General features: G+C 50.6%; 1 protein-coding gene across 2 annotated transcripts in view; it reads left to right on the forward strand.

Moving 5' to 3' along the window:
• The window catches only part of smtnb (smoothelin b), a 772,002-nt gene that overhangs the window by 145,432 nt on the left and 600,012 nt on the right, over positions 1-26,558 (forward strand). For both annotated transcript variants that reach the window (XM_072486160.1, XM_072486170.1), the window contains exon 3: positions 8,456-8,549. In XM_072486160.1, the coding sequence (XP_072342261.1) occupies positions 8,456-8,549 (94 nt within the window). The remainder of the gene's footprint in view (positions 1-8,455; positions 8,550-26,558) is intronic.

Below are 26,558 nucleotides of genomic sequence, written 5' to 3' on the forward strand. Positions count from 1 at the left end.
TGGATTTGAAAGGGGTTTTTAAATCCAGTGGGTGGCATGGCGACATAGTGGTTAGCACTGCTGCCTAACAGTGCCAGGGACCCAGGTTCGATTCCGACCTCAGGTGACTGTGGAGTTTGCACATTCTCCCAGTGACTGCGTGGTTTTTTTACAGGTGCTCCAGTTTCCTCCCACAAGTCCAAAAATGTGCAGATTAGGTGGATTGGCCATACTGAATTGCCCCTTGGGGTGGGGTTTCAGGAATAGGAAAGGGAATTGGACCTAGGAAGGGTGGTCTTTCAAAGAGTCGGTGCGGACTTGATGGGCCAAATGGCCTCCTTCTGCACTGTAGGAATCTATGATTCTAATCCAGCAGGTGGCCGGCTTACTGCCTTCCCACCAGCCTTTGCCTCCACAGTTTATACCTGTGACTGGCATGGGATCAGACAGGCCTGCAGAAGGCCAATTGAGGCCCTTAAGTGAGAAATTAATGCCCACTAAGTATTGTATTACCGTGAAGCATTGTATTGTATTACCGTATTCTACATCAATATAAACAAAGCTGAAAGCAGGCTTATGTTGTGTTTGATTGCTTCCTTGATGATGAACATGCATATAGAACACGATATGATTGCTTTCAGTATTTATTCTTGACATGCTGGGTGGTAATCATGTATTTCTATGTACAAACAATTCTGTTTATGTTACTGTGAAACTAAGGAGGAAGATGACTGTCCTTTTGTCTGTCCTACCATCAAGTGCCTGTGTCTCATCCGTCCCCAGGTGTATATATATATATATATATATATATGTCTGTATGGGTGTCTGGTTCTACCAGCTGGCGGGAAGTCCTAATTGTCCCTACATGTATTGGTCAGTGGCTATGTACAGTGGTGCTGTTATATACAAATATATACATTGGTGCAACTATGTACAGTTATACATAAATATGCCTATGCGCATATCACCACAGTTTAGAGGTTGAACATTGATCTTTAATGGAGGCCTCTTCTTATTGCTGCGACATGTGCTGTTCACTGTGCAGACTAACTTGACATTGCATCACTTCCTGTGATGACATGTTTAATAATTATATTAAAAGTCACTGATAGGAGTAGTCTATAGGCCACCAAATAGTAACATTGTGGTGGGGCAGGAATAAACAAAGAAATAACTGATGCATGTAGAAACGGTACAGCAGTTATCATGGGGGATTTTAATCTACATGTCGATTGGTTCAACCAGGTCGGTCAAGGCAGCCATGAGGACGAGTTTATAGAATGTATCCGCGATAGTTTCCGAGAACAGTATGTAATGGAACCTACGAGGGAATAAGCGGTCCTAGATCTGGTCCTGTGTAATGAGACAGGATTGATTCAGGATCTCATAGTTAGGGATCCTCTCGGAAGGAGCGATCACAATATGGTGGAATTTAAAATACAGATGGAGGGTGAGAAGGTAAAATCAAGCACTAGTGTTTTGTGCTTAAACAAAGGAGATGGCAATGGGATGAGAGAAGAACTAGCTAAGGTAGACTGGGAGCAAAGACTTTATGGTGAAACAGTTGAGGAACAGTGGAGAACCTTCCAAGCGATTATTCACAGTGCTCAGCAAAGGTTTATACCAACAAAAAGGAAGGACGGTAGAACATAAGAACATAAGAACTAGGAGCAGGAGTAGGCCATCTGGCCCCTCGAGCCTGCTCCACCATTCAATGAGATCATGGCTGATCTTTTGTGGACTCAGCTCCACTTTCCGGCCCGAACCTATAATCCCTTTATTCTTCAAAAAACTATCTATCTTTATCTTAAAAACATTTAATGAAGGAGCCTCTACTGCTTCACTGGGCAAGGAATTCCATAGATTCACAACCCTTTGGGTGAAGAAGTTCCTCCTAAACTCAGTCCTAAATCTACTTCCCTTATTTTGAGGCTATGCCCCCTAGTTCTGCTTTCACCCTCCAGTGGAAACAACCTGCCCACATCTACCCTATCTATTCCTTTCATAATTTTATATGTTTCTATAAGATCTCTCCTCATCCTCCTAAATTCCAACGAGTACAGTCCCAGTCTACTCAACCTCTCCTCGTAATCCAACCCCTTCAGCTACGGTGGGAACCTGTGTTGGGCAGGCTGCTCGGCCCATCCGGGCCGGAGAATCGCCGCTCGCTCGTTACAAACAGCTAGCGGCGATTCTCCGAGCGCCCAGCCGTGATTCTCGCCGCGCCGGTAAGGGGGGGGTGCGAGAATCGCGTGCTGGGGCGGCGTGGCGGGACTCGCGCGGCGCCCTGGCGATTCTCCCACCCGGCGTGGGGGCGGGGGGAGACTTCCGCCCAGAGTTTGCCAGATAACTTAAAAATAACAGAAATTACAAACATCTGTGTTCTAGGAAAGATATACTATATAATCAATGCATGATCTCTTGCGTGCATTGGTTTGAGAAGCAGTTCAAAAACCTCTGGAATTTGGAAGCAGGATATTTTGCTTGGGGCTAGGTTTGTTAGAGCTGGTCACTCTTGGTTTTGCAACATTTTGTCTATTAAATTCTTAAAGTGGAAGAAAGGACAAGGTATTAACCTCGGGGGCGATTCTCCGAGCCCCGCGCCGGGCTGGAGAATCGCCGCAACCGCGCCCCGATGCCGGAGTGCGATTCTCGGAGGTGCGGAGAATCGGCAGCATTTGCGCAGGTGCATTTGACGTGGCGGGCTGCTGGAATCGGGCCTCCGATCCTCCGGCCCCGATGGGCTGAGCGGCTGCGCGGATACGACAGAGTCCCGTCGGCGCTGTTCACCCGTGGTCTCTGCCGGCGGGAACTCTGCGCGAAGGGTCGGGGGGTGGCATGTGGGGCAGGGAAAAGCGCATCCTTCACCGGGAAGGGGGAGGGGGGTTGGGGTGCGGTCTGGTCCGCGATCGGGGCCCACTGATCGGCGGGCCGGTCTCTTCTCACCCAGGCCTACTTTGTTGCGCGGCCAGCCCTTGAACACCGACGCCATGTTGAGTCGGGGCCGGCGTGATAAAGAAGCCCCCCACGCATGCGCAGGTTGGCGCGGCCCAACTGTGCATGTGTGGGTTGGTGCGGCACCCATTTGGCTCCGGGAAGGGAGGCTGGAGCGGCATGAACTGCTCCAGCGCCGTGCTGGCCCCCTGTGGGAGACGGAATTGTCCCCGTGCCTGTTTCGCGCCGTCGTGAAACGCGACGGCGTTCACGATGGCGCGAACACTTGGTCTCTATTTTGGAGAATCGCCCCATATACATTTTTCATATTTAATTTGTGTACATCACTTCAGATGAGAAATGAATGGGGGCAGGGGGATTTTACACCCCTGTTTTCAATGGGCAGGAAAGCCAGGGGGGGCGGAGAATCCAACAGGAGTCCCAAAATGGCATTTGCACCCGAGATAGCCCTCCCCAATGAGTTGACACATAGTCAAAAGAAGAGAAAATTCCACCCTAGAGAAGTATTTTTAAAAGGTGGGTAATGGACGACAGCAGAATTAGAAGGGTTGATTTCCACCTGGAATATATATAAAATGGACTCTGCCTATTAATGCTGGCATCAATCCTGAATGAAATTGAATTGGTGTCCATTGGATTGGATGTTGTTTGTGACCTTGACCATGACATTGTTGGTAAGCATAGGGCTTCTGCTCCTTAGTCCTATGTGGTTAGGAGCAGGAATGTGAGGATGTTGGAATAGGTAGTAGTGGGGGGGGTGCCAGGAGGTGGGCTGTGGGATCGGGGTGGACGGGCACAGATCACCATTGCCACAGCCGGAAGGCAGCAATGCAGCTGTGTTCCACGTGGCGCCGGCGCTAGCCCCTTCACAGTAGTGGAATCAGTCCAGGTGTGGCACCAGTTTTTCTGTCGTGAAAGTCCAAGTTCTGCTTTGGCGTCAACATTTTTTGTCTCGAAACGGAGAATCGTGTCTTTTACATTGATTTAGTTTCGAACAAATGCTGTTTGTTCAAAACTAGAATGTTTACCTTTTCTTACAGCTATTCGATTTGAGCAAAATGTTAACAAAGAACCCTTAAAAGGTTCTAAACTGATAGTACTACAAATGGGTTGATAACCTTTTATCGGGAGAAAGGGCATGAACCTATAATGATGGGCTTGATTTTTGGCCCCACTGGGATCATAGCTGAAATGTGCTCGAGCTAAAAATAACCATGATGGACCCTGTGCCGGTTCCCTGGCTTGGTCCTGCATCTGGACCCTTTAATGGAGGTTAAGATAGAGATGGGGATGGTGGGCGCTGGCTACTCGTAATGGCCCGGTATTTAGGCTCATTAAAAACCACAAGACCAATTATAAGAGGTGATGGGAGCTCTGGGTTCTTGTCTGGATGCAGGAACAGCCCGCACTATATGCAACCTGAACAATGATGGCCTGGTAGCAAAAGCCATTTTATGATTTTTTTTAAAATTGCACCCTCACTTGCTTGCCTGTCTACTGCTCCCTTCAAGCTGGAAGGCCTGTGATTGGCATGCCAACTTCAAGAGCCAATCCACCATCCTTAATGAGATAGCGAACATGTCTCCAAGCCATTTAAGGGGCTCCTTGAAAATTACAATGAGTGACTGTGTCTCCCAGTGACAGGCTCAGCACCTGGAAAAAGATTTGGGGTGGAAGTTTCTCCGTAAGCAACCTTGACCCTTGACAGATCAGGGATCCCTTTTTAAAAGGTGCCCTGATATGGAAAAAATATAATTAAATCGGCCCTACTGACTTGGGTCCCCCCCTCCCCGCCAAACACTGAGCATGCTCGTGGACAGGTGACCCCCCCCCCCCCCCCCCCCCCGGCAGGGGCCAATGGCCAGAGCACTGCCAGGCATGACCCCAGTTCTGTTCTGTTGAGCAGTTCTGACTTGAAATGCCAATTATGATGTAAATGGGACCCCAATTTCCAAGTGATCTATCAGCTTAAACAGGCCTTGGACACACAATGGTAAGCACCTTTCAAAATTGAGTCAACCACAGGCATTCAAGGATGTTAAGTCTACTGACCCTATTTTTAAGCCATTAACATCCTTTTCGGCACTGAAAATCAACCCTACACTTTACCACCCCATCCTGCACTTTGAACCCTGGCCTGCAACGTTCATGCCTTCCACTTGTTACGACACCCTGAGCTAGTTCACAATCAATTCCAGCCCCACAAGCCCCGGAGTCACAATACAAGTGAATTCACCAATACTTCTTACAGAAATTCCCAAAATATTTGGCCTTTGGATGCCCAGTAATTAAAGTCACCAGGTTTGTAAGTTGAAACACAATACTGTTTATTTATAACAGAAATAAAATAGTCATTGATTCAGTACAGTACTTACAGGCAGCAGGCCTTCTGGAGAGTCCCTTTAGTTCTTATCCAACTGGGCCTTCAACTCGAAGGTTCACATTCAGGCCTATTTCTTTCTCGAGACAGTTAGTCTCACATCAAACCTTGCTTCCATCCCGTCGTTTGACTTCAAGTCTTTGCAGCTTCAAGAGAATAGTACCCAGACTTACGGGAGAGAAAGCCTGCTCTCACACCTTATGAAGAGAGTTTAGCTGGGGGGTTTTTGGGGCGAGAATTAGTTGAAATCCTCCACCCAGACTGGAGAACCAAAAGTGAAACTACAATGGAACCACATGGCTCTGAGAAACATTTCAGGCCAGCACAGTAGCACAAGTGGTTAGCACTGTGGCTTCACAGCGCCAAGGTCCCAGGGTTGATTCCCTGCTGGGTCACTATCTGTGTGGAGTCTGCACGTTCTCCCCGAGTCTGCGTGGGTTTCATCCGGGTGCTCCGGTTTTCTCCCACAGTCCAACGACGCGCAGGTTTGGTGGATTGGCCATGTTAAATTGTCCTTGGTGACCAAAAAGGTTAGGAGGGGTTATTAGGTTACGGGGATAGGGTGGAAGTGAGGGCTTAAGTGGGTCGGTGCAGACTCGATGGGTCGAATGGCCTCCTTCTGCACTGTATGTTCTATGTAATATCTAGTCACCACCAGTTACTGGACAGGGCACAGCCTCCTGGGCCCATTCATTTGCCACCAGCCACATCAATCAAACTGAGTCATCGCTGATGTTAGTCTAAAACAGCACAGCCTTCTGATTGAATTAAAGGCACAAGCCACCTTCCTTAAAGATGTATGTCCATAAATCACCCATGGATCAAAAATTTAAAGGCAAAAATAAAAGAAAGGGAAAATAAGGGAATTAACAGAAACAAACAGAAAGGGTCCTTGCACACTTTACTTGGTTTTACCAGCCATTTGTATTTCTCTATATTGACAGCTTGAAATTTCAAATTAAATTCTCCAGTTTTTCCATCAAACTAAGATTTCTATTTAAACTGATCAGACATCTCTGTTTTCCTTCGGAGAGTGAGAGATTACTGAAAGTGACAAATGGAGATGGGTAAATAGAAACTAAAAAATGGCTCTGGGCAGAAAGAGAGATGAGATCGAACTAATTGTACAAAGACAAATAACCAGGTTGCGATCAACAAGTGTAACAAGGCAGCTGGCTGAATTGCGGCCTCAGATTGGGCTGGGGTAGCTGCCAGAAAGGTAAATTAGTGGGTGGGCAATATCTTGCATTTATTTATTAATTTTAAAAATACATTTAGAGTACCCAATTATTTTTTTCCATATATAATGAGCAATTTAACAGAGGCAATCCACCTACCCTGCACATCTTTGGGTTGTGGGGGTGAAACTCACGCAGACACAGGGAGAATGTGCAAACTCCACATGGACAGTGACCCGGGGCCGGGATGGAACCCAGAACATCTTGCATTTATACAGCGCCTTTAACATAATAAAACATCTTGAGGTGAGTGTTGGCAAATAAAAGTTGACATTAAGACGCATATGGAGCTTTTATGGCGACTTGATCAAATAGGTAGGTTTTAAAGGACATCTTAAAGGAGAAGGGGTGGATAGATTTAAGGGGGGAAATGAAAGGGCTTAGGGCTTTGACAGCTTAAGGCAAGTTGCCAATGTTGGGGTGATTTAAGTTGGCGATAGGGAGGATATGCAGATATCCAAAGGTTGTAGGGCTTTAAAAAGCTTTTTTCATGATATGTGGGTGTTGCTGGCAAGGCCAGCATTTGTTTCCCATCCCTAATTGCCTTTGAAATAAGTGGCTTGCTAGGCCATTTCAGAGGGCAGTTAAGAGTCAACCACATTGCTGTGGGTCTGACCAGATAAGGACGGCAAATCTTTCCTAACGGACATTTACTGAACTAGATGGGTTTTCGAATAACAATTAATAATGGCTGGCTGGAGGACATTATAGTGATGGGGATGGGTGAGGCCATAGTGGATTTTGAAAAATGAAATGTGAATTTTAAAATCAAGACACTCAGTTTCTGAGCCAATGCAGGTCAAGGTGTACAGGTGTGATGGCTAAATAGTATTTTATGCAAATTAAGACTTAGACCGCAAAGTTTTGGATGAGCTCAAGTTTATGGAGGGTGGAATATGAAAGATCAGGAGAGCATTGCAATAGTCAAGACTCCAGGTAACAAAAGCGTGGATCTGGGTTTCAGCAGAACATGAACACTGGTAGGGCTTGAATCGGGTGATGTTATGCATGTGGAAGTAGGTTGTGCGGATATGTGTTCAAAAGTTCATCTCTGGGTCAAATGTGATGGTGTTACCAAGGGGTCGTCTGTGGATGAGAAATAGGAAGGTGCCAAGGATATATTCTTGGAACCACAGAGGTAATGAGATTCCAGAGCTAGAAGAGAAACCATTGCAGAAAATTCTCTGGCTCCATCTGGGTAAGTGAGGATGGAACCAAGCCAGTGCACTTTCACCCAGCTCAATGATGGAGTGTTGCTGGAGGAGGCTGCTCGGGCCAATGACATCAAAGGCTGAAGCCAGGTCGAGAATGAGAAAGGATTGTTTATCATGGTCATAGTCACAGGATCTCATTTGTGACTTTGAGAAGTACTGTTGCAGGGCAAAGAGAAAGGGTGATATTAAATGCATTTAAGAACCTGAGTGGCAAAGGATAGGCCAAGATATCATTTGAGAATGACAGATAAACAAGGACGATCGCAAAGAAGGAGAGAATGCTGCAGGTAACAGATTGACATAAACTGTGACATCAGGGAGAAGAGGCTCCAGTATTGAACAAGCAACAAAAGCAAGCAGAGATTGGAGAATGGGGAAGTGGACCACAGACAGGGCATTGAAAAGATGTCTCTTGAGGCAAAGTAAGACATGAGAGTGTGGGTAGAGCCAGATGTATGTTTACCTCGTTCATATAAAATGGGACATATACAAAGGTGAAGGCACACAAGACACGCGGTACTCTAATAAATTTACTAACATATTAAAAGGCTACATATTATGTGCAATTCCTATAAACATCACTTATGAGCACATCCCTTGATTCATTGAGAAATGCAATGGAGATCTGCTAATTCATGAATTAAGTACATAATGTTTTAATTTCTATCTTTTCGAATATGTTTTGTCAGATCACACCGACAGGAAGAGGATCAGAAAGAGTCTTTGAATATCCTTTCGGGGAAACTGGAGTCAATTAATGACATTGATGAGTTGACAATCTTGGTGAGCAGAATTATTTCCTTGAAGGAAGTGTTTATGATATATGCAGCTTTTCACTTTTCATAGTTTTTGAACAAATGGGGTGACCATTTGGAAGGCTAACTTCCACATCTTGTCAAAATACATTGCTGGCATTCATTAATATAAATATCACTTAAATTCTACTAACAACTACCCATGTAAGTTGATGGTCATCCTCAATTTTTCACGAAACAAGTTGGTGTGCATTGGTCAGGCAAACATTTTTTCAGTTTAAAATATTTATAGGTTTAAGTGCAGAGGTGGACTTCACTCTTTTAACTTATGACAACAAGAAGTCTGTACTGTAATTGATAAATTGAAATCCAAGCCTGTCTGTTGTCAGCATGATGGTAGAGATGGTAAATATTGCGATCTGTGTGTCTTGAGGCGAGTAAACATGAACTGGTTGATGAGCAATGGGTTGGAGAAATTAGCTGATGATATGACTGCAGCACAGCACAGGCCTGTGCCTCATAGTCTCCAGATTCTCCTTGGACAAGGTTGAGGGTGCCCATGGGGCCCTGGGTGACTCCATGGGATGGAGAAGCAGTTGGCGTGAGCTCAAGAAGCCCCTGAGTCATCTGGCATTGCCAATCCTGGAGGGCTTCCCATTATCTGCATCATGGTGTTGACACCCTCAGTGATAGTCCTCAGCAACTCGGCCATGCTCTGGAGTGCCTCGACAATGTCCACCTGCATCTGGGACATGTCCCTCGTCGACTGGGACATGATGTAGAGGCCCTTAGCCATGGTTGTCACAGACTGAGCCATGCCTTGGGCACCACCACTCAAGACACAGACGTCATGCTCCAGGTTTTCAACTGCGGTCACCACGCTAGCAGTATTGGCTAGTATCAGCTCTGGAAGTATCTTGTCCAGAGGCATGACATCTGGCTGGAACCCAGCTGTGTCCTGGGATCCAGCAGACCTCCAATTGCTAACTCTCTTGGATGCGTTATTATATTTGAGTCGGACGGCAGGTAATGTACTCTCATTAACTAAGAAAAACAGATTAGTTCTAAAATTTACTTTAAAATGGGCTTTAAATTATTGGCACTATACGGCACTTGCCACACTATTTTCCAATACCACTCCATTGTGTCCGAGGCTGCTGGGGCAGTTGACAGCGGTTTGATGGTTTCATAGAACATAGAACGATACAGCGCCGCTCAAACCGAGCATGGAATGCATTGTGTTCATCGAAGTGGGGTATGCTGCTGCCGGAGATTCTACTTGGCTTCGCTTTGTAGCCCATTATGTTGTTTAAGCCTTGCCACAACCGACGAGAGTCCGTGACGTTAATCTGTTACCCTAGCTTGGTCTGATATGGTCTCTTGGCATCCCTGATGATTTTGCTGGAGTTGTTCCTGGATTTCTTGTATAGGTCAGGGTTGCCTGACTTGAACGCCTCAGACCAGGCCTTCAGTAGGGAGTCAATCTCCCAATTACTCCATGGTTTCCGGTTGGGGAACGTATGTACTACTTTCTTTGGCACGCAGTCTTCAAAACATTTGCTGGTAAAGCCTGTAATGATGGTGGCATACTCGTTTAGGTTGGTCGCTGAGTTCTTAAATATGGACCAGTCCACTGACTCCAAGCAGTCACTTAGGAGCTCTTCTGTTGCGTCGGACCAGCACTGCACTACATTCTTTTTTTAAAATGTTTTTATTCTCCTTTTTCACATTTTCATTAAATAGACACCCACCACAACAAATAATCAATAATAACAAATACAATGGCAATCCCCTGGCCTACAATCCCTTTATCCTACCCACCCCAAACAGCCCCCACCATTTTAAATATAGAACAAGAAAGAAAAAGAATCAAAAATCCACAATCATCCCATACATAATCACCAGTAACCAATACATTCCAACCAGCCCCCCGCCCCACTAATGTTCAATGTCATCCAATTCTTGAAAATGCATGATCAACAAAGTCCATGAGTTGTAGAAGTCTTCCATTCTTCCCCTCAACTCAAACTTCACTTTCTTGAGTGTTAAAAACTCCAGCAGGTCCCCCGCTATGCCGAGGCACAGGGCGGAGAAGCCAACCTCCACCCCAACAGGACCCGCCTTCGGACGATCAGCGTGGTGGGGACATCTGCCTCCGCACCCGCCTCCAACCCCGGCTAGTCCGACACTCTGAATATAGCTTCTAGGGGACCTGGATCAAGCCTAACGTGCACCACCTTCGAGATTACGAAGACCTCCCTCCAATATCCCTCCAGTTTTGGACAAGACCAAAACATGTGAACGTGATTTGCGGGGCTCCTCCCACAGCGTTCACAAGCATCCTCCACCCCCTCAAAGAGTTGGTTCATCCTCGTGAGGTGTGCTCTATACACCACCTTCTACTGTATCAGCCCCAACCTCGTGCACGAGGTAGAGGCATTCACCCTCTGGAGCACCTGTCACCACAACCCCTCCTCCATGCCCTTTCCCAACTCTTCCTCCCACTTTGCCTTAATCCACTCCAGCGATACCTGCTCCTCCCCCAGAATTACCCCATAAATCGCCCACTTCTCCATTCCCCCTGTCGTCAGTACCTCTTCCAACAGTGTGGGGGGCCGGCGCCATCAGAAAGCTCTGTACCTCCTTCCTGGTGAAATCTCGGACCTGCATATATCTAAACATCTCCCCCCTGCCCTAACCTGTATTTCTCCCCAGCTCCTCCAGCCTCGCAATCCAGTACCCCAGAAACCGATCCTTTAATACCCTAACTCCCCTCTCCTCCCATCTCCGAAAGTTCCCATCCCACTTCCCCGCTTCAAACATATGGTTCCCCTGAATCGACATTCCCCTTGACCCCATCCACAACCTAAAGCGCCGGCGCAACTGCTTCCAGATCTTCAACGTTGCCACCACAACCGGACTCCCCGAATATTTCTCGTGGCCATCGGGAGCGGCGCTGTTACCAGTCCCCCCCCCCCCCCCACCAACCCCCTGCACAGACTCTCCTCCATTCTAACCCACTGTGAATCTCCTCCCCCCCGGGCTGCTGCTGACGATCTATTTTCCCTTAACGTTCCGCGAGATAGTCAAGGAACGGTTGCCACCGCCTGGAGAACCCCTGAGCCGATCCTCTCAACGCAAATTTTATTTGTTCCAGTTTTATGAACCCTGCCATATCGTTTATCCAGGCCTCCACGCCGGGGGGTTTCGCTTCCTTCCATATGAGTAAGATCCTTCGCCGGGCTATCAGGGACGCAAAGGCCAGAATATCGGCCTCTTTCGCCTCCTGCACTCCCGGCTCTTCCGCTACCCCAAATATAGCTAACCCCCAGCCTGGCTTGACCCGGACCTTCACCACCTTTGAGATCACCTTTGCCACTCCCCTCCAGTACTCATCCAGTGCCGGACACGACCAGAACACGTGTGTGGTTCGCCGGGCTTCCCAAGCACCTCCCGCACCTGTCCTCCACTCCGAAGAACCTGCTCAGTCTTGCTCCCGTCATATGTGCTCTGTGTAGAACCTTAAATTGTATCAGGCTAAGCCTGGCACACGAGGACGAGGAATTTACCCTACTTAGGGCATCAGCCCACAGCCCCTCCTCAACCTCCTCCCCCAGCTCTTCTTCCCATTTTCCCTTCAGCTCCTCGAACAGCGCCTCCCCCTCGTCTCTCATCTCCTGATATATTTCGGACACTTTGCCCTCCCCGACCCATACCCCGGAAATCACTCTATCCTGGATCCCCTGTGTCGGGAGCAGTGGAAATTCCCTCACCTGTTGCCTCGTAAATGCCCTCACTTGCATGTATCTAAAATTATTCCCAGACTTCCGGGTGCGGCGATGACCAGCTAAGTCGCACGTTTCGGCAGCTCCCGGTGGAACGGACTTTTGGGCTCTTAATAGGAGCCCCAACGGCAATTTAAACGGCCAAAATCACTGTGCGGTAAACCAGAAGGGAATCCCCCCCGGACACGCATGGATAAGGGAGAGGATAGCGGCCGGATTGCGGAGGATCCTCTGGAGCAGCGGCAAGGAAGGCAAGCTCAAAGCAAGATGGCGTCGGAACGTGGCCGTTTGTTATGGGGCCCGGACTAACAAGAGTTCCTGCGGCGCTGTGTGGAAGAACTGAAAAAGGAGTTGAAGAAGGAGCTGTTGGCCCCGATATTACAGGCAATTGAAGGGCTAAAGGAGGAGCAGAAGACCCAAGAGCAGGAGCTTCGGGTCGTGAAGGCAAAGGCTGCTGAAAATGAAGACTAAATACAGGGCCTGGTGGTGAAGACAGAGACGCACGAGGCACAGCACAAAAGGTGTGTGGAAAGGCTGGAAGTACTGGAGAATAATTCGAGGAGGAAGAATTTAAGTGTTCTGGGTCTTCCCGAAGGGGCGGACGTCGGGACATATGTGAGCACGATGCTTCACTCGCTAATGGGATCGGAGGCCCCGACGGCCCCTTTGGAGGTGGAGGGAGCTTATCGAGTTTTGGTGCGAAGACCGAGGGCTGGAGAAATACCTCTAGCTATAGTGGTGAGGTTTCTCCGCTATAATGACAGAGAGACGGTCCTCAGATGGGCGAAGAAAACTCTGAGATGTAGGTGGGAGAACGCGGTGATCCGCGTATACCAGGATTGGAGTGCGGAGGTGGCGAGAAGGAGGGCAAGTTTTAATCGGGCTAAGGTGGTGCTTCACAAAAAGAAGATCCAGTTTGGAATGTTACAACCGGCGAGATTGTGGGTCACGCACCAAGGGAAGCACCACTACTTTGAGACGGCAGAAGAGGCGTGGACATTCATTGTGGACGAGAAGCTGGAATAGTCTGGCGAGAGAAATAACTTTTGGGACAAAGTGGTGGGGTGATTATGTGGGGTGAGGAAAAAGGGGGGGGGGGATGATTTTTCAATTTGTTAATCTTGCGATCCTGTAACTTTGCTCTCTTCCCCATGTTGGGGGGTGGGGGAGGGAGGGAGGGGGAGTATGAGGAACTGTGGGTGCCGGTCATTAGGGGCGGGGCCGAGTGGGAAACGCGGGCTTTGTTCCCGCACTATGGTAATTATGGCGGGAACAGGGACGCAGGAAGGAGGGGGCCTCGCACAGTGGGGGCCGAGGACAAGGGGGGAAGCCGAGGTCAGCCAGAGTTCGCTGACTTCTGGGAGCAACATGGGGGGTGCAACTACGCTAGAAAGGGATCTAGCGGAGGGGGGGGGTTAACTGGGTTGCTGCTGCTGAGGAGCAGGGGAAGCTGTTATGGGATGGGGTGGTCGAGGCGGGAGGGCGCCGTCGGGGGGATACACGGATACGTGGGAACCGGGTGAGGAGCTGGGTTAAAAAAGGGGATGGCTAGTCGACAGGGGGGGGGGGGGGGTAAAGAGCCCCCCAACCCGGCTGATCACGTGGAACGTGAGAGGGCTGAACGGGCCGATTAAAAGGGCACGGGTACTCGCACACCTAAAGAAATTAAAGCAGATGTGGTTATGTTGCAGGAGACGCATCTGAAACTGATAGACCAGGTCTGACTACGTAAAGGATGGGTGGGGCAGGTGTTTCATTCGGGTTTGGATGCGAAGAACAGGGGGGTGGCTATCTTAGTGGGGAAACGGGTACTGTTTGAGGCAAAGACCATAGTGGCGGATAGTGGGGGTAGATATGTGATGGTGAGTGGCAGATTGCAAGGGGAGGCGGTGGTTCTGGTGAACGTATATGCCCCGAACTGGGATGAAGCAAATTTTATAAGGCGTATGTTGGGACGTATCCCGGACCTGGAGGCAGGAAAGTTGGTAATGGGGGGAGACTTCAATACGGTGCTTGATCCAGGGCTGGACCGATCGAGGTCCAGGACCGGGAGGAGTCCGGCAGCGGCCAGGGTGCTCAAGGACTTCATGGAGCAGATGGGAGGGGTAGATCCCTGGAGATTTAGTAGGCCTAGGAGTAAGGAGTTCTCATTTTTCTCCCATGTCCACAAAGTATACTCACGGATAGGCTTTTTTGTCTTGGGAAGGACACTGATTCCGAAGGTGACCGGGACGGAATATACGGCCATAGCTATTTCGGACCACGCTCCACATTGGGTAGACCTGGAGGTAGGAGAGGAAAAAGAACAGCACCCACTCTGGAGAATGGATATGGGCTTATTGGCGGATGAGGGGGTATGTTTAAGGGTGAGGGGGTGCATCGAAAGGTACTTGGAGCTTAATGACAATGGAGAGGTTCATGTGGGAGTGGTCTTGGAGGCGTTGAAGGCGGTGGTTAGAGGGGAACTGATATCCATAAGGGCACATAAAGGGAAGCAAGAGGGTAAAGAAAGGGAGCGATTGCTGAAAGAACTTTTGAGGGTGGACAGGCAATATGCAGAGGCACCGGAGGAGGGACTGTACAGGGATAGACAAAGGCTACATGTGGAATTTGACCTGCTGACCACGGGTAAGGCAGAGGCACAGTGGAGGAGGGCACAGGGTGTACAGTATGAGTATGGAGAGAAGGCGAGTCGGCTACTGGCCCACCAATTGAGGAAGAGGGGAGCAGCGAGGGAGATAGGTGGGGTGAGAGATGAGGAGGGAGAGATGGAACGGGGAGCGGAGAGAGTGAACGGGGTGTTCAAGGCATTTTATGAGAGGTTATATAAGGCTCAGCCCCCGGAAGGGAAGGAGGGAATGATGTGTTTCTTGGATCAGCTGGAATTCCCCAAGGTGGAGGAGCAGGAGAGGGCGGGACTGGGAGCACAGATTGAGATGGAGGAGGTGGTAAAAGGGATTGGGAGCATGCAGGCGGGGAAGGCCCTGGGACCGGACGGATTCCCGGTGGAATTTTATAGGAAGTATATGGACTTACTGGCCCCGCTTTTGACGCGAACCTTTAATGAGGCTAGGGAAAGGGGACAGCTGCCCCCGACTATGTCGGAGGCAACGATATCGCTCCTTTTGAAGAAGGAAAAAGACCCGCTGCAGTGTGGGTCCTACAGGCCCATTTCCCTTTTAAATGTAGATGCTAAGCTCCTGGCCAAGGTGATGGCGACGAGGATAGAGGACTGTGTCCCGGGGGTGGTCCACGAGGATCAAACCAGGTTCGTTAAGGGGAGACAGCTGAACTCGAACATACGGAGGTTGCTAGGGGTAATGATGATGCCCCCACCAGAGGGGGAGGCGGAGATAGTGGTGGCGATGGACGGCGAGAAAGCATTCGCCAGAGTGGAGTGGGATTATCTGTGGGAGGTGCTGAGGAGATTTGGTTTTGGAGAAGGGTATATCGGATGGGTACAGCTGCTGTATAGGGCCCCGGTGGTGAGCGTGGTCACGCACAGACCGAGGTCTGATTACTTCCGTCTTCATAGAGGGACGAGGCAGGGGTGTCCCCTGTCTCCGTTACTGTTTGCATTGGCGATTGAGCCCCTGGCCATTGCACTGAGGGGCTCCAGGAAGTGGAGGGGAGTGCTCAGGGGAGGAGAAGAACACCGGGTATCCTTGTATGCAGATGATTTATTGCTGTATGTTGCGGACCCAGTGGAGGGGATGCCTGAGATAATGCAGACACTCAGGGAGTTTGGGGAATTTTCGGGGTACAAATTGAATATGGGTAAGAGTGAGTTGTTTGTGGTGCATTCGGGGGAGCAGAGCAGGGGAATAGATGACTTACCGCTGAGGAAGGTAACAAGAGATTTCCGGTACTTAGGGATTCAGATAGCCAGGAGTTGGGGAACCTTACACCGGCTTAATTTAACAAGATTGGTGGAAGAGATGGAGGAGGATTTTAAGAGATGGAACATGGTGCCCCTGTCACTGGTGGGTAGGGTGCAGGCGGTCAAAATGGTAGTCCTCCCGAGATTCCTCTTTGTGTTTCAGTGCCTTCCGGTGATGGTCACGAAGGCTTTTTTCAAGAGAATTGAGAACAGTGTCATGAGTTTTGTGAGGGCCGGGAAGACCCCGAGAGTGAGGAGGGGGTTCTTGCAGCGTAGCAGGGATGGGGGGGGGGGGGCTGGCACTACCGAGCCTAAGTGAATACTACTGGACCGCCAATATCTCAATGGTGTGTAAGTGGATGGGAGAAGGGGAGGGAGCGGCGTGGAAGAGATTGGAGATGGCGTCCTGCAAGGGAACCAGCCTACAAGCAATGGTGACGGCGCCGTTGCCGTTCTCCCCGAAGAAATACACCACAAGTCCAGTGGTGGTGGCAACACTAAATATTTGGGGGCAGTGGAGACGACATAGAGGAAAGACGGGAGCCTCGGTGCGGTCCCCGATAAGAAATAACCATAGGTTTGTCACGGGGAGAATGGATGGGGGATTTGGAGCATGGCAAAGAGCTGGGGTTGTGCAACTGAGAGATCTGTTCGTAGACGGTACGTTTGCGAGTCTGGGAGCGCTGACGGAAAAATATGGGTTGCCCCAAGGGAATGTCTTTCGGTACATGCAACTGAGGGCTTTTGCGAGGCAACAGGTGAGGGAATTCCCGCAGCTCCCGACGCAGGAGGTTCAGGATAGAGTGATCTGAGGGACATGCGTGGGGGATGGTAGGGTGTCGGATATATACAGGGAAATGAGGGACGAGGGGGAGATCATGGTGGATGAGCTGAAGGGGAAATGGGAAGAAGAGCTGGGGGAAGAGATTGAGGAGGGGCTGTGGGCTGATGCCCTACGTAGGGTAAACTCGTCGTCCTCGTGCGCCAGGCTAAGCCTGATACGATTCAAGGTTTTACACGGCGCATATGACCGGAGCACGGCTCAGTAAATTTTTGGGGTAGAGGATAGGTGTGGGAGATGCTCGAGAAGCCCAGCAAACCACACCCACATGTTTTGGTCATGTCCGGCACTACAGGGGTTCTGGGTGGGGGTGGCAAAGGTGCTTTCGAAGGTGGTGGGGGTCCGGGTCGAGCCAGGCTGGGGGTTGGCTATATTCGGGGTTGCAGAAGAGCCTGGAGTGCAGGAGGCGAAAGAGGCTGATGTCTTGGCCTTTGCGTCCCTAGTAGCCCGGCGAAGGATATTGCTTATGTGGAAGGAAGCCAAACCCCCGGGCGTGGAGACCTGGATAAATGACATGGCAGGGTTTATAAAACTAGAACGGATAAAGTTCGCACTAAGGGGTTCGGCTCAAGGGTTCACCAGGCGGTGGCAACCGTTCATTGACTACCTCGCAGAACGATAAAGGAAATGGGAAGGTAACAGCAGCAACCCGGGGGGGGCGGGGGGGGGGAGGGCCCGGGCGGGTCCTCGGGTGTTTTTGTATAGATATTTGTATTAGGATATGTATATTGGATTGTTTGATTTTATTTTTGTAGAGTTATTATTTTTGATATGGCAGTTGCCATTTAGTTTATATATTATTTATTTATTTGTTAAAAACGGCCACTGTTATTTATACTGTTTTACTGTTGTAAAAAGGAAAACCTTTGTATTGTTTTGTTTGGCCAAAAAATTTGAATAAAATATATATTATAAAAAAAATAAAATTATTCCCCGGGGGCAGCTCATACTTTTCCTCCAGCGCTCCCAGGCTCGCAAACGTCCCGTCAATAAACAAATCTCCATCTCCTAATTCCTGCCCGGTGCCAGCTCTAGAACCCTCCGTGTACCCTTCCTGGGGCAAACCTATGGTTGTTCCTAATCGGGGACCACACCTAGGCACCCATCACCCTCCTGTGTCGCCGCCACTGCCCCCAGATCCTTAAGGTTGCCACCACTGTTGAGTTTGTGGTATACCTTTTCAGGGAGAGCGGCAGCGGCGCCGTCACCAGCGCCTGTAGGCTCGTTCCCTTACAGGACGCCATCTCCAGCCTCTTCCACGCCGCCCCCTCTCCCTCCCTCATCCACTTACAAACCATCGCCACATTGGTGGCCCAGTAGTAGTCATCCAGGTTCGGCAACGCCAGTCCCCCTCTGTCCCTGCTACGCTGCAGGAACCCCCTCCTTACCCTTGGGGTCTTTCCTGCCCACACGAAACTCATAATGCTCCTGTCTATTTTCTCGAAAAAGGCCTTCGTGATCAGAATGGGGAGACATTGAAACACGAAAAGAAACCTTGGGAGAACCATCATTTTTACCGCCTGCACTCTTCCTGCCAGTGAGAGCGGCAGCATATCCCACCTCTTGAAATCCTCCTCCATCTGCTCCACCAGCCGCGTCAGATTGAGTTTGTGTAGAGTTCCCCAGCTCCTAGCTACCTGAATCCCCAAATATCGGAAGCTCCTTTCCACTCTCCTTAACGGCAGGGCGTCTATTCCTCTTCCCTGGTCCCCAGGGTGTATTACGAAAAGCTCACTCTTCCCCATATTTAGCCTATATCCTGAAAAATCTCCAAACTCCCTCAATATCTGCATAACCTCTGTCATCCCCTCTACAGGATCCGCCACATATAGCAGTAGGTCATCTGCGTAGAGTGACACTCGATGTTCCTCTCCCCCTCTAACCACCCCCCTCCATTTCTTAGAGTCTCTCAACGCTATGGCCAGTGGTTCAATTGCCAACGCGAACAGTAATGGGGACAGGGGGCACCCCTGCCTTGTTCCCCTATGTAGCCGAAAATACTCCGATCTTTGCCGATTTGTGACTACACTTGCTACTGGGGCCCCATGTAGGAGTCTGACCCAACTGACAAACCCCTCCCCGAACCCAAACCTCCTCAACACCTCCCATAGATACTCCCACTCTAACCTATCGAATGCCTTCTCTGCATCCATCGCCACCACTATCTCTGCCTCCCCCTCCGCTGGGGCATCATTATCACCCCCAACAGCCGTCGCATGTTGACATTCAGTTGTCTCCCCTTTACAAACCCTGTCTGGTCTTCATGCACCACCCCTGGGACACAATCCGCGATCCTCGTCGCCAGCAGCTTGGCGTCTACATTCAGGAGTGAGATAGGCCTCTATGACCTGCATTGCAGCGGATCTTTATCCCGCTTCAGGATTAGTGATATCGTCGCCTCCGACATTGTCGGGGGTAGAGTCCCCCCTTCTCTGGCCTCGTTAAAGGTTCTCGCCAGCAGCGGGGCCAACAAGTCCGCATATCTCCTGTAGAATTCCACCGGGAACCCGTCTGGTCTCGGGGCCTTCCCTGCCTGCATGTTCCCCAGCCCTTTAGTCACCTCATCCACCTCAATCCGCTCCGTAGTTCCCGTTTCATCCCTAACTCTCCCAATTTCCCTCGCCGCTATCCTCTTGCGAAGTTGGTAGGCCAGCAGCCGTCTCGCCTTTTCCCCATATTCGTATCTCATCCCCTGTGCCTTCCTCCACTGTGCCTCAGCCTTTCCAGTAGTCAGCAGGTCAAACTCCGTCTGAAGTCTTCGCCTCTCTCTATATAGTCCTTCGTCCGGGGCCTCCGCATATCTTTTATCCACCCTCAAAATCTCCCCCACTAATCTCTCCCTTTCTTTGCCCTCTTTTTTTCTCCTTGTAAGCCCTAATGGAGATCATCTCTCCCCTAACCACCACCTTCTGCGCTTCCCATACTACCCCCACCTGGATATCGCCATCATCATTGGCCTCCAGGTACCTCTCAATACATCCCCGCACCCTTCCACAGACCCCCTCATCCGCCAATAGTCCCACATCCAGTCGCCAGAGTGGGCGCTGCTCCCTCTCCCCTCCTAATTCCAGATCCACCCAGTGCGGGGCATGGTCCGAAACGGCTATGGCCGAGTACTCCGTTCCTGCCACCTTCGAGATCCGTGCCCTGCTTAAAACAAAGAAATCTATTCGGGAGTATACCTTGTGGACGTGGGAGAAAAAGGCGAACTCTTTGGCCAACGGCCTAGCAAATCTCCACGGATCCACTCCCCCCATTTGCTCCATGAACCCCCTAAGCACCTTGGCCGCTGCTGGCCTTCTTCCGGTCCTGGATCTAGACACCCGGTCTAGCCCTGGATCCAGCATACGTCCCAGCATCTGCTTCATAAATCCCACGTCATCCCAGTTCGGGGCATATACATTTACCAGCACGACCTCCTTTCCCTGCAGTCTACCACTCACCATCACGTATCTACCCCCGTTATCCACCACTATATTCATAGCCTCGAATGACACCCGTTTCCCCACCAATATCGCCACCCCCCTATTTTTCACGTCCAACCCTGAGTGGAACACCTGTCCCACCCATCCTTTCCTTAACCTAACCTGATCCGCCACCTTCAGATGCGTCTCCTGAAGCATGACCACATCTGCCTTCAGTCTTTTTAAGTGCGCGAACACTCGGGCCCTCTTAATCGGCCCATTCAGGCCTCTCACATTCCACGTGATCAGCCGGCCCCCCGGCCGACTAGCCATCCCCTGTTCTCGGCCAGCCCCCCGTCCGGGTCCCGCGCACTCACCCGTCCCCCAGGCGGCGCCTTCCCGTCCCGACCACCTCTTCTCTTGCCAGCTCCTCCTCGCTCTCCAGTTGATCCCATCACCCCCCCCCCCCCCCACCCCCCCCCCCCCATGATGCTTCCGAAAGTCAGCTAACTCTAACTGACCCCGGCTTCCCCCGTTCTCTCCTTGACCCCCCCTGTGCGTGGAACTCTCTTCCTGCGCCTATCTTCCCGCCATCATCTCCATAGCGTGGGAAAAACCCCGTGCTTTCCTAGATCGGCCCCCGCCCCCTATGGCGCCCCTCCCCCATCCCCCCTCTCAGTCCCTTTTTCCCCCGGCGCCCACATTTCTCCGTGTCCCCCCATCAAGAGGAGAAAAATTCCCCGTCTATCGTCTCGATACTATAAACCTTCCATTCCCCAATTTACACTTCTGTACGTCAACCTCGTTGTCGTCCCCCCCCCCCCCCCCCACTCCCCCCAACATCAGACTCTCAGTTCTAGTCCAGTTTCTCTTCTTGGATGAAGGTCCATGCCTCATCCGCCATTTCGAAGTAGTAGTAGTGTTTGCCCTGGTGCGTGACCCACCGCCTTGGCCCGATTAAAGCTCACCCTCCTTCTCGCCACCTCCGTGCTCCAGTCCTGATACACTCGTATCACCGCATTCTCCCACCTGCTACTCCGTACCTTCTTGGCCCAGCTCAAAACAGCCTCTCTGTCCGTGAAGCGGTGTATTCTCACCACTATCGCCCTTGGTAGTTCTCCAGCCTTTGGTCTTCTCACAAGGACCCGGTGAGCCCCTTCCACCTCCAGGGGGCCCGAGAGGGCCTCCGCTCCCATTAGCGTATGGAGCATCGTGCTCACATAAGCCCCAGCGTCAGCTCCCTCCATTCCTTCGGGGAGACCTAGAATCCGGAGGTTATTCCTCCTCGAGCTGTTCTCTAGGACTTTGAGCCTTTCGATACACCTCTTGTGCAGCGCCTCATGCGTCTCCATTTTTGCCCCAAGGCCCTGTATCTCATCCTCGTTTTCGGCTGCCTTTGCCTTCACCCCACGGAGCTCTATCGCCTGGGCCTTTTGTGTTTCTTTTAGCCCATCGATTGCCAATAACCTCGGCGCCAGCACCTCCTTCTTTAGTTCCTCCACACACCGTCGGAGGAATTCCTGCTGGTCCGGGCCCCATGTCGTCTGGGCTCCATCCGCCGCCATCTTGCTTATTCTTTCTCTTCTCTGCCGCTGCTCCAGAGGATCCTTCGCAATCTGGCCACTGCCACTGGTCCTTTCCATACACACCCGGGGGGGACACCTTCCTTCGTCACCCCACACTGGGTTTGGTCTGAAAAAATTTCCGTTGGGGCTCCCGAAAAGAGCCCAAAAGTCGGTTAAAACAGGAGCTGCCAAAACGTGTGGCTTAGCAGTGCATCGCCGCAACCGGAAGACCTCTTCCTATTCAGATCCATCCCAATCTACATCACCAAGGCCTTTTTAAAAGCATTAGACAAACTAATCATGGCATTCGTACACCCTCCAGTCATGGAACCAACTGCGGCAGCAATTTGGCCTGACCAAAATGTCGGACAAAGCTCCCATCTGTAACAACCATAGGTTCCCACCAGCACTGACTGACGCCACCTTCAAAAGATGGAGACAGGATGAGGGGACACTGACAGTCAGGGACCTATACACCGATGGCAGGGTTGTGACATTGGACGAACTGACGGAGAAATTCCAGCTAGCCAGGGGGAATGAGCTAAGGTACCTGCAACTCAAAAACTTCCTACGAAAGGAGACAAGGACTTACCCACAACCGCCACGACAGACATTACTGGAAGAGTTACTGAACGCAAGCATATTAGAGAGAGGAAACTAGTGACATGTACGACCGACTGGTAGAAGAGGCCGACACCGTGCTGGACACAACAAGAATGAAATGGGAGGAGGACCTGGGGATCGAGATAGGGTGGGGACTCTGGAACGAAGCACTTCATAGGGACAACTCCACCTCACCTGCGCAAGACACAGCCTGACGCAACTAAAAGTGGTACATAGAGCCCACTTAACAAGAACCCGTATGAGTAGGTTCTTCCCGGAAGTGGAGGATAGATGTGAACGGTGCCAAGGAGGCCCTGCCAACCATGCCCACATGTTCTGGTCTTGCCCCAGACTTGTGGAGTACTGCGCTGCCTTCTTCGAGGCAATGTCCAAAGTGGTGGGGGTGAGGGTGGAGCCATGCCCGAAAGTGGCGGTCTTCGGGGCTTCAGACCAGCCAGATCTATTTCTGGGGAGGAGGGCAGACGCCCTTGCCTTTGCCTTCCTGATCGGCCGCCGTAGAATCCTGTTCGGCTGGCGGTCAGCAGCACCACCCAAAGCTGCAGACTGGCTGTCCGACCTCTCGGAATCTCTCCAAAGGGAGAAAATTAAATTCGCCATCCGAGGGTCAGACGACGGCTTCCACAGAATGTGGGAGCCATTCACCCAATTGTTCCGGGAATTGTTTGTGGCCAACAAACAACCAGAAGAATAGCCAGGAACCAGGGGAAAGCAGCCAAAGCATGAGCGGGTGAGATAGACCGGGTGGGGGGGGGGGGGGACGGGACCACAACTCAATCTAAGGGGAAGGAAAGGCGAAAGGCGAACCACGGGGGGTGTGGGGGGGGGGGGGGCGGGGAGGAAAGAAACAGAGAACAATAGAGGAGAGCCAGGGAGGTTTGGGGGAGTGGGGGGGAGGCAGGGAAACGTTAACCAACTTGACATCCACAGGAACAGAGAGAAAGGAGCATACAGGCGGATGACTGAAGGGCCGGCTGAAGCATGTGAATGAGAAGACAACGGCGGCGAAATCCGTCCGGAAGAAGCGAGGGGCAACACCGGCACCAGACTCATTCGGAAAAAGTCTAAAGGCGGATGTAGCTCTGTCACAGGAGACACATATGAAGGTGGTGGATCAGACTAGGTTGAAGAAAGGGTGGGTCTGGCAGGTATTTCATTCGGGATTAGATTCTAAAACGATGGGGGTGGCGATTTTGGCGGTGCTGGTGAATGTTTATGCTCTGAATTGAGATGATGTGGAGTTTATTGGGGGGCGGTTGAGATTGAGGAACTGGGAGGATGCCGGCGATAGCGAAGGAGCCTGAGGGGGTTTATGGAACAAATTTGGCGGGGGGAGGGTCGATCCGTGGAGGGTTGGGAGAATTTTCGTTTTTCTCACATGTACGGGATGTACTTACGAAGTTCATCATCTATGGGAAAAGGGCTGGATCCCTACAAGAAGTTTATTTGCAGGTTAACGTTACTTTAGGCAAGTGAATGATTTCAACTGCTTGGAACAAATGATTATTTCTCTTCTCTTTCTTCCACCTCTTATGTTTTGCAAGCTAATGTTACATGTTTAAAACCAAGAGAATTGGCATTTACTATTTCTTTTGCGTATCACAGCCGAATAAAATTAATTTGGGCTGCCTCACCCATTTCTATTGTGTGCCATTCCACAGAATAAATGGCACAATGTTTGACACTCAGTCAGTCTTAATTATAATGAAATAAGTGTGTGGTCCACTCCTTGGGGCTCAGGGTTAATGACATTTGTGGGACCCTTGACTTTGCACCTAGTCATTGCCATACTTGGGACTGCAATAAGGTGCAAACAGAGTTGGGGAAGGAAAATTTCATTTCCCAGTACTGAGGGGTTCCTTACTTAGAAAGCCGTAACGACTGTGGGGATGGCACAGAAGAAATATTTTAAGGAGTCATGAGAGGTTTTTCAGATTGTTTTTTTAAAAAATATGTTTTATTGAAATTTTTTTCCCGAACAACAATTTTTCCCCTCTTACAAAGCAAACGCAACAATAACAACACAGAAATTTTTAACAATATACAAGTAACAAAACCCCCTTTATCTTTGACCTAAACTAAACTAAACCCCCCCCCCCCCCCACCCCTCCCCCCTGGGTTGCTGCTGCTGGTCATCTGTCTTCCCTCTAACGTTCCCCTAGGTAGTCGAGAAATGGCTGCCACCGCCTGGTGAACCCTTGAGCCGATCCTCTCAGGGCAAACTTTATCTGCTCCAGTTTAATGAACCCCGCCATATCATTTACCCAGGCCTCCAGTCCGGGGGGTTTTGCCTCCTTCCACATGAGTAGGATCCTGCGCCGGGCTACTAGGGACGCAAAGGCCACAACGTCGGCCTCTTTTGCCTCCCGCACGCCCGGCTCTTCCGCAACTCCAAATAGAGCTAACCCCCAGCCTGGTTTGACCCGGGCCTTCACCACCCGCGAAATCACTCCCGTCACTCCCTTCCAATACCCTTCCAGTGCCGGGCACGCCCAAAACATATGTGCGTGGTTTTGCCGGGCTTTTCAGATTATGTTGATGAGATAAATCATTAAAGACTATTTTCATTAAGGAACTAGGGGTTACAAATGTAAAGGGCAGCACGGTAGCACAGTGGTTAGCACTGTTGCTTCATAGTGCCAGGGTCCCAGGCTCGATTCCTGCTTAGGTCACTGTCTATGCGGAGACTACTAGAAATCGCTAAACACCCTATTCACCTCCACCGGATCAAAAACCGCGGTGTCCACCTCCCCCCGCGCCCCCCCCTTGCCCCCGCCTCCCATCCTTCACTTTCACGATATCCCTCGCTGCCTCCTATTTCCTCAACTGCTGCGCCAGTATCCTTCTCGCCTTCTCACCATATTTATAAACTGCCCCTCTCGCTCTCCTCAACGGCCCAACCGCCTTCCCCGTGTCTGTGTGTGATTCCTCCAGGTGTTCAGGTTTCCTCTCGCAAGTCCCGAAAGACGTGCTTGAATTAAGTGAATTGGACCTTCTGAATTCTCCCTCTGTGTACCCGAACAGGTGCTGGAATGTGGTGACCAGGGGCTTTTAAGAATAATAATAATAATAATCGCTTATTGTCACAAGTAGGCTTCAGTGAAGTTACTGTGAAAAGCCCCTACTCGCCACATTCCGGCATCTGTTCGGGGAGGCTGGTACGGGAATTGAACCCGCGCTGCTGCCTTGTTCTGCATTACAAGCCAGCTGTTTAGCCCACTATGCTAAAGCAGCCCCTTTCCACAGGGGTTTCACAGTAACTTCATTGCAATGTAAACCTACTTGTGACATAATAAAGATTATAGATTATTATAATTGACATTTTTGTCTTAGATAGGAAGCTGTTGGGGGGGTGGTCGATATGGAGTAGGAGGAAACCGGAGGCAGCGAGAGATATCTGGAAAATGAAGGACGGGGGTGTGGATGCGGTTTTGGATCTGGTGGGGGTGAATGGGGTGTTTAGGGATTTTTACAGTAGGTTGTATGAGTCGGAACCCCCGGCCGGGCTGGAGGGGATGAGGTGGTTTTTGGAGGGGTTGGAATTCCCGAGGGTGGAAGAACTGGTGGAGGGATTGGGTGCCCCCATTGAGCTGGTAGAAGGGGTGCAGGGGAGTGGGAGAGGGTAGTGGTTCTGGGGCCCTTGTTGGTGAGGGCATTTGACGAGGCAGGGGAACGGGGTGTGCTCCCCCTGACTCTGTCGTATAGGTCGATCTCACTGTTGATGCCTGAAGAATTGAGGACTGTGTGCCAGGGGTGATAGGGGAGGACCAGACTGGGTTCGTGAAGCGGATGCATCTAGCGGCTAAGATCAGGAGGTTGCTAAACTCGATAATGATGCCCCCCGTGGGACGAGAGGTGAAGGTGGTGGTTGCCATTGACGCGGAGAAGGCCTTCGATTGGGTGGAGTGGGACTGTCTGTGGGAGGTCCAGGGTGGTTTGGG

Source organism: Scyliorhinus torazame, chromosome 1 (genome assembly GCF_047496885.1).
Source record: "Scyliorhinus torazame isolate Kashiwa2021f chromosome 1, sScyTor2.1, whole genome shotgun sequence".
In the NCBI taxonomy this organism is placed as follows: domain Eukaryota; kingdom Metazoa; phylum Chordata; class Chondrichthyes; order Carcharhiniformes; family Scyliorhinidae; genus Scyliorhinus; species Scyliorhinus torazame.